The sequence below is a fragment of the Pempheris klunzingeri genome, chromosome 14 (genome assembly GCF_042242105.1).
Source record: "Pempheris klunzingeri isolate RE-2024b chromosome 14, fPemKlu1.hap1, whole genome shotgun sequence".
In the NCBI taxonomy this organism is placed as follows: domain Eukaryota; kingdom Metazoa; phylum Chordata; class Actinopteri; order Acropomatiformes; family Pempheridae; genus Pempheris; species Pempheris klunzingeri.
Window position 1 is genome coordinate 24,524,581 of NC_092025.1, and position 8,774 is coordinate 24,533,354.

Consider the following 8,774-nt stretch of genomic DNA (forward strand, 5'->3'; position numbering starts at 1 on the left):
AGAGTCCCTGCCGCAAGAGCGAACGATGGAGCTTTTCCTTCGCTAGGATGGCGTGTAAGGTTGACGTGGAGCTGGCGTTCTGTGAGCATCTCCTCAGCGGTGTGCATTTGCAGTAGTCATGGCATTTTAGTATCTGATTCAGCAGGGCGATCATGGTATCGAGGGTTGTGAAGCTGATGCAGTTGCACTCATAAATCGGGGGCTGCGTCGGCATGTAGGAGTTCAGTACCGGGGCGATGCGGGAGTTTATTCTCTGCGTCACCTCTCTGGCAACTATATGGATGAATTCCTTCAAGCTCTCGCAGTTAACCCCTCTGATGTAGGGCGAAGGTTTGCGGAAACAATGTGGGAGGATGATGGTCATGTTAGTCAGGACGTCGGCCTCATCGATGCCAAAGAAACACTGTTCGGGTTTCACGTGGGTGTATAGCTGCGGGACCTGCCTGTGCCAGTGTGAGATGACAGGCCGGATGGCGTCCAGGATGATCGTGGAGGCCAGATTAACGATGCGCTGACATAACTCAACCTGCGCAGTCAGACTACAGACATCGTGAACGCCAGATTCCACCTGTCTGCTGTAATATCTGGTCAGGTACGAGTCGATCTGTATGTCGTAAATGGTGATGGGAGGGAATTTAATAAAAGAGATCACTCTGAGTCCTGATGGATCCATGGAAACCGCTGGCTTGATCGTCTGTCGTGGTCGTCGGTGGCTTCGCTCTTCTCCTTCCTGCTGACCTGCTTCCAGGTATATAAAGGCTTTCTATTTCCTGTGATCAAACTTCAAAGGCACACATGAAAGTTCTAGAACGTCATCAAAGGCAAAAAAAATAAAAGGGGGCGTTCCAAACCGCCTCTATGCAAATGAGCTTCCGTTAATGAGTAACCAGAGCAACAGTGACGTGGTTGGTCAGCGCATTCTACAGTGTTTTATTTCCGCATAGATGACCGTTGCTATGAGCGCGGTTCTGATACCGGAAGTAGGAGCGTCACGGATCGGATCGCTGCTTGGTATGTACATGAAAACCATGACGTTGATGTGTGCTAGTGACGTGGCTGCCAGCTGGCTAGTGTCGTCCTTAAACATACTGCGGAATTAAGTCCAACCAGCTGTTTATCCGCCGTACGTAGCGTTAGTACGCGCCAGCTAGCATAGCGTTAGCTCCGCGGCTAACAGTCAAATCCAAGGTTCGTCCTATTTCCTGGAGTAGTGAAGGACCCAATGGGATGGTGATGCTTGATTCAGGTATTAGTCAGATCCTCGGGCATTACCTGAGTTTTGAAGTTTGTGAAAAACTTATTAAGAAATTATTATAAGAAAATTATTAATCTATGGTCATGTTTTTTCCTTTGGCAAGTGAGCATGTTATAAATAATAATATAAGATGGTCAGATGCCAGTTTAGCCGTTAAAATGTAAGGTACAAGTGCAAATCGTGCATAAATATGTAAAATAAAGTCAGATGTTGTAGTTTACAACGTTCAAAAATGAACCAAAAATATCAGAATGTGTTAATATCAGTATTGTTGTTTTGAGATATCTACTGAAGTTACTAATCAGACATCCATCAGCCTGCATGTTTGTGGTTTAGAGAGTTCTGCCACTTCCTGTGGACCTTATTTCAGAAGAAATATCAACTGTTGTCAAGAGAAAGAGAAAAATAATTTGTTGATCCAGATCTTTACAGATTCCGCCGGAGTCACCTCGGCGGCCCAGATCGAACTCTGTCGACATCAGTGATGATTTGGTGCTCAAACGCTGCCAAAGTTGATGGACGTGTCCCAGATATTTAACTTTTAAAGACGGATCATTAGCAGAAAAAAACAACCTCCGAAAGGATGACGGAGGACTTGGATCTTCCTGAAGGCCGCTCGCTGTGCATAATCCTGCTGGTTACACAGCTTCATACTAAAGAAATCAACAATTTAAAACAAAACACTGACTTAAGAACGATTGTATTGATTTGAAAATGATGTTATTATCAGATCGGCGTCCATAGCAACGGTCTGTTATATAGAAATAACTGTAGAATTCAACACAGACACATAATAAATGTATATTGTGCAAACACAATCCATTTTCTCCGGTATTGTAAGAGTTCATTAACACTTTTCCCTGTTTTGGATATAGATAGAATAGATATTTGTCTTAGTAGATTGTCGAGACAGAGCGGCCAATTCCTTCACTAAAATGTTCTGTATGGGTCCGATCATCTCCTGCCGGTATGACCAGACTAGTGCAAATGATCTGCCTGCTCCGTCACAGACTTTTTACCATCTCACCTGCCTGCACACATTTTATCTTGGGAGTTATAAAGCGTCTAATCAAGTTCCCCCAACAGAAATCTCTCCACAGATTCCTTGATTTAACCTTAAACCCCGGTGGTTCCTAAATTCAGAGGAGAGAGAAAGAGAGAGAGATGTTTGGGAGGGAGGGATGTGAATGTGGAGCTGAAATACTTTGGTGCATTCGTTGATCCTGAACCGACTTATAAAACTTAATTTGTTTGAATTTCATGGTGTTTTGTTTCACAGTGAAGAGCAGAGAGAGCCGGTGGGTCCGTGGGGAGTTTCATTCACAGACAAAAACACATTTAACTCACATGTTGTAAAGTTAAATTAAACTGGAGTGAAATCTGTGGAGCTCCCTCTAATGTTTCCATTTCTGGGACTTTAAGTAGAAATAAAGCTGCATGTTTGCATTCGGTGCCATGAAATGATCCACTGGTTTGAGGCTGCTGCAAGGAGAAGGTAATCAATCAATCAACACACACACAGAGTCATTAAGTCGACCAGCTTCAGGTGTGTCAGCTTGTCACACACCTGAACTTTTATTAAACCACGTGATAAGCTAAGGAGGGAGTGACTCCTCCAGTGTGTGATGTTTCCACTAATGAACAAGCTGCTGCTTCACACACACATTTAGATAAATGTAGATACACACACACACACGTGTTGTTATTTATTGGTTAGAAATCAAAGATGAGTTCTCTCTAGAGCTCCGGCAGCAAATATGTTTGCTTAAGTCGCCTGGCTTCCACTTTGCCTTGTTAGTTTTATGTTATTCTTGGTTTTTCCATAGCAGTAGGACCCTCCTACACATGTTTTATTCTCCGTAGAGGTCTTTTAGCAGGTCTGAGCTACAGGACAAAGTGTGTTTAGCCATGAAGGAGGAGATCGCCGCCGCCGTGTTCTTCGTGGCCCGGCTGGTGAAGAGGTACGGCTGTCTGGATAACGACAGCAGGGAGTGCTTCGCCGCCGCCCTCACCTCCGTTCTGTTCGAGAACTACAAGAACCACTGGCACCCCAACGCCCCCACCAAGGGACAGGCCTACAGGTCAGTGCAAAGGAAAGGGTGCAAAGTGTAAATAAGATGCCTTAAATGTGACATAAAGGGTGCAGCACATCTTGATTATAAATATATTTAGGTTAAAACTAAGAAGAAACATGAATTTTCTGTTAGTTTCCCCATAAAATGTTCTACCCACAGTCTGGGTGAAGAAGTGGACGTACCTTCAGGGCCTTAAACCTGCATCCTCCTTCTGGTTCCAAAAAAAACAAGATGGCGACGGCCATTCAGGAGTCTGACTGAATGGGTGTCGCTTTCTTTGTTCTGAAACCAGAAGTGTTCATCCTGTGGAGACAACTGATTGGTCCGGTTTAGACATGACCTGCCTCTGATTGGTTAGTGAGCAGGTAGCCCCAAAAGCCCCCCCACACACACACTTTCCTCTAAATGGGATCATAATTTACTAAATGAACATCCTGCTGTGCCTTCGTCCTCCAGGCTCGTTTCATATCAACACCAGACTGAAGCATGAAGTTGAAACATCAACCACGTAGACGTGATCAGAGATACTAACAGTATTTATCTGCTTGTTGAAAGTCTGTCCTGTTCTGTGCACACGTCTGTAAACTGCTGTTAGAAACGTGTCATCTAAGTACCAACAGAACCACTGTTGAGTAAAAACACGTCTGAAACCACACGCTTGTTCGCTGCTCCAACAATCAGAGGGTTGGATGCAGAATTACACAAAGACTGTGTGAATGAGGCGTCTCCAGCCGCTCTCATTACTCTGAAATGTAGTCAGTCGGTTTTCCTAACTGGTAACATGACCCACTGGATTAAAACCAACAGTGAGAGTTGATCTGAACACTGTGAACAACAGTAAATATACTGCAGCATAAATTAAAGATGCAGCCACAAAGATGACTCCACAAATAGTTTGATTTTCCTCTTCAAACTTTACAGGTGATGAAATGATCAAACTGCAGCTGGACGGTTCTCTACAGTGATGTTTCTTTATCAGAGGCCACATGTGCAACTCTGCTCTTGTAACACAAAAGGAGCATTTATGCAAAATGTTAATCTGTAAATGTAAATAAAAAGGAGTTCATAATTTAAGATGGATATTAACCCATAAGAACCCTTTTCTCCTCTTATAGAGGATATAAAACAGACTAAATGGAGCATAAGGAACATTTCTGAACTTATTTTTAAGATACTGTCTGAGATCTGAAATGTTAAATATGTCACAGCTTTATTTTTAGAAGCTGTTTCTTATCAACTTTTTCCTAAAATCCAGTCAGGACAGGTTGATCTAATCCAGGACAGGATCAGAGCTGTTAAACTGTCTGAAACTCATCTTTAAATAACAAAAACAAGCCGTTTAAAATCAGCTGGTTGTGTCTCAGGTCTTACTGGGTCACATGACTGCAGCAGGAAGTTTAGTATCTGTCACCGAGGGACTTCTGGAATTAAATTCAAGGATAAAAGCTGTAAAGGGACATTCCCAGAATATTTTAAAGGCCTGTGACACCTGTGGGCTCTTCTGGGTTAGAACTCATCAAAACTGGGAACCTGAGAGTCACTTTGATGAGCAGAAGGAAGTTTTCTGGCATTTTGAATCAGATCAGTCTCTCAAAAACACACTTGAGTTACTTGCATTGGTTTGATATCATTTTAAAACGGTGTCAGAGCTGTGAAGGTGGAAGTCGTCCTGATGGTGCTCCTGTTCTCCGCTGTGACTTTCAGGTGTTTGCGAATGAACCGGGTGCAGCTGCAGGACCCGGTGCTGCAGCAGGCCTGCGAGCAGAGCGCCGTCCGCTACGACGACCTGGGCCTCCCCCTGGAGCTGACGGTGTGGGTCGACCCCGGAGAGGTTTCCTGCAGGTCACACACACCCCCAACACCCCTCTTTAATAAACCGAGTAGTTAAATTAGTGAACTTTAGTTGGTTAGTGTTTTTTAACAGAGATGAAAGCCAGGTCAGCTGTTTCCTGTCTTTATGCTAAGCTAACCTGCTAACTCTTCATGTTCAGGCCACAGACTGTATATAAGGCACAGGTATAACACAGTGGAAGTGCTTCACAGGGACAAAACACTGCATGTAAGTAAATAAATGATGCGTTTAAAAGTTATGTTTATTAGAAAGACACAGTAAACGGTGTTAACTGTTTGAAGGCCGACAGTTTTAGCAGAGCTCAGGTGTTCAGGAAGCTCCTTCCACAGGTGGAGCGTAGAAACTAAAACCACTTTGCTCAGTTTTGATCGTGCACCAGATGACCTGAGAGGCCTGAACGCCTCACAGCGTGCAAGAAAACAAGAAATATATTTGGGTCCAAGATCATTTCACTAGATTTTATCATTTATCCTTTCACACACCAGAAGGAGCAGAGTGATGAGCTCCACCTTCATGGTGATGAGCTGCAGATGTTTTTAGTTTTAAATGGAGGACTCTGTTCTAATGGTCTGTTCAGCTGAAAATAAAAGCATGAGGAAGTTTTTCTGTATCTTCAGACAGAAATCCTTTAATTCTGGCAGTAAGCACTGACGTCCAGTTTGGCTTTATGGGCGTCGCCATCTTGGTTTTTTGGAGCCTCGTTCTACAAAGATGACGTCTGATTGGTTGGGTTTAGACATGACAAGCCCCACCTCCTCTTCCTGGTGTATCTTCCTCTAAATGGACCATCACTGACTAAATGAACATCCTGCTGTGCTGAAGAAGACTGTAAACTAGAGACTGAGAGCAGAAACTGTTGACTGAGCTGATAAATCAGGAGAGAAGTCGCCTCATTGACTTCCATCCAATCAGAGCCAGTGGAGTCGCCCCCTGCTGGACGTTATAATTATTACTAATAAATGCTTGTTTAAATGTTTGTCGCTGCAGGTACGGTGAACACAGCACTCCCTTCTGCGTCTCGGTGGTGGACAGCTTGCGGCGCGGTGATGGGGAATTTTCCCGCCGCGTCCACGACGCCGTGGAGCGGGCGAGCCTCGACGTCCAATCGGGAAGCTCTTCGGACGAGGAGGAGGGCGCCGCAGACAACAGCATGAGCAGCTGCAGCAGCGGCCTATCGGCTCTGTGCCCTCCTCCGGCCCCGCCCACCAACCCTGAGCCCAAAACCATCCCGACCGTCAGCAACCCCAACAGCGTCTACCGGGTAGGTCCCACAGGAAATAACAAAGGTTATTTTAGGTTTTAGTCTAAACTAAAGTGTCGGTTCATCTGTGCGGTCGTCCTGGTGTGTCCATTATTTTATCTGAGCACTGGCTAAATAACGACCCCCTCTGTGTAACAGTAGAGGTCAACGACACCACAGACTACATCCTCCAGACCGACCGCACACATGACGCTTCTAGTTTAATGTACCTGAGAATAACCTGGCACCTGAGTGAATAAGAGAGAAATAGTTCCAGAAATCATCCATCAATGTTTTTTTTATGATTGGATAATTATTTTGTTTCTGCTAAATAACAGAAATAACAGACTATTGCAGTAATCAGAAGCAAGTATTCATCAAAGCTAACAGTAAATATACATGTCTGTATTAAGCATAAGAGGTTTTATTGTCATTGTACAACTGTTACATCATACAACGAAATTGTGTTGGTACGCCCGGACAAGTCAGAAGAAATAAACAGAAGAATTAGAACAAATAAATAAATTAAAAAAAAAACATAAATTACAATTATACCATTAACTATTATATTGATTTTCTCTACATGTAGAACTTTTATACATCTTATTTTGTTTGCATCACAGCTATTAATCATTGGAGGGCAAAAACTTTTTACAGCTAAACACGAATAAAACTTAAATTCTCATCGTGGGCCCCAAAAACACAGTAAATCACTCTTTCATGCCCTAAAAGCCAGTGAGCAGATCAGAAACTCTGTAACTTCAGTAATCACGTATCAAAAGGAGGTCTAGATCATCAATCAACCCAGAAACACATCTGAAAGTGGTTCATGCAGTTTACCAGAGTACTGCAACGACCAAACATGAAGGATTCAACAATCCCCACATGAGCAGCATCATGTATTATTTTAGGACACAGTGGCAGGAAGACAACCACATCAATACCAGGAACTATCACTGACAATATGACTAATGAGGAGCACAACACGTTCAGTAGGACGGACGGACTTCCTGGTTGTTCCCAGAATCTCATCAGGAGCTTTTATAGTCACTGTTGACTGGTCTGTGATTTAATAACACAAGTCTACATTTAAAACTAAAAACCTTCCTCTTCTCCTGTGAACACTGTCGGGGTGCTGTGGGTATGTATACTTTGATTTTCTGTCTTTTTCTTTTTCAATATAAATCTTTTTAGATCTAAATATATTGAGTTTCTTTCACGTCCTCTATAAATAAAGTTGGTTTGCGTTATTTTCCAACACAGTTGTGCTGCTGTAACAGGAGAGATGATAAGATAAAACTTCTCTGAGGCTTTGAACAGAAAAGCTTCATCTTCTTGTTGACCTTTAACCTTTTTTTTGGTTTCTCTTCCATCGTCCTCACACGTTGTTCCTCTCGTCCACAGTTCAGCGAGTTTTCTCCCGGCGCCCCTCAGAACTGGCTGAGGGAGAAGCGGAAGGCCTTCGGCGGGGATTCGTTCCCGCCTCACGTGCCGCCACCCGGAGGTCCGACCTCGCAGTTCTCCGGCCAGAAAGGCTTCAAGTCCTACCGGGCCACGTTCACCTTCACCGGGCCTCGCGTCGACAAGTACCACTGGGTCAGCAAGTCCCGATCCTAGAGCGAGGCGAGCCTTTCGACCCACAATCTGGTTTCTGCTCGGGACGGGAGCTGTAATCTAAAAAAAAAAAGTTTCAAGACGGTTTATGTTTCTATTTAAAGGATAAGAGCTTATTATTATTTGTACGTGGTTTAAAGTGTTGATGATTTAAAGTAATGCTGTTTAAGCAGGTTTTTAAACTTTGAGATATTCAAGTGTTTTAAATAATTGTCTCTTCTAAATGTGTTTTTAATCTAAGATTAAAGAGAGTGTGAATAAAGGAACATTGGGCTGTCATTGAAAAACACGTCTGTCTGCTCTGCTGCTTGTTTTTAAAGTGTGTTAGACTTTCCAACGTGGCGTCAGAGGCCCGTTCATCAGCTGACACATCTACAGGTGTAACATCACCTGTTTTTAACCTGAAGTTATGCTGAGACGGTCTGGAGTTCATGTGGCTTCAAGCTTTATGTAAAAATATAAAACGACTCCAACTAATCCCTTCAAGGATCAGCTCGACATTTGGGAACTAAGCTTATTAATATTACTTATTGTGTCTGGGATGATTGTAAACACCAAGACTGGAGCCAGTTAGCTTAGCTTAGCACAATGACTGGAAACGGAGGGAAACTGCTAGCATGGCTCTGTCTGAAGGTAACTAAATCCTCCAACCAGACTTCTAACACTCGATAAATAACACAATTTATTTATGATACAAAAACAAGTCATGGTTTTTTACGGGGGAGCGGATGATTTTCT

General features: G+C 43.4%; 1 protein-coding gene across 1 annotated transcript; it reads left to right on the forward strand.

The window, feature by feature from the left end:
• Window positions 1–2,971: 2,971 nt before the first annotated feature.
• Window positions 2,972–8,039, forward strand: btg4 (B-cell translocation gene 4). The gene is made up of 4 exons (XM_070843991.1): window positions 2,972–3,336; window positions 5,035–5,172; window positions 6,170–6,443; window positions 7,827–8,039. The coding sequence occupies exons 1-4, from the start codon at window positions 3,164–3,166 to the stop codon at window positions 8,037–8,039; spliced, it is 798 nt and encodes a 265-aa protein (XP_070700092.1). The 5' UTR covers window positions 2,972–3,163.
• Window positions 8,040–8,774: the final 735 nt, after the last annotated feature.

What these genes read in the sequence shown, in the direction of transcription:
- btg4 (XM_070843991.1), top strand. Translation starts at nt 3,164, where the DNA reads ATGAAGGAGGAGATCGCCGCCGCCGTGTTCTTCGTGGCCCGGCTGGTG. An exon ending in CCCGGAGAGGTTTCCTGCAG is followed by an intron (nt 5,173 to 6,169) that starts GTCACACACACC and finishes TTGTCGCTGCAG; the next exon opens with GTACGGTGAACACAGCACTC. An exon ending in ACCCCAACAGCGTCTACCGG is followed by an intron (nt 6,444 to 7,826) that starts GTAGGTCCCACA and finishes TCTCGTCCACAG; the next exon opens with TTCAGCGAGTTTTCTCCCGG.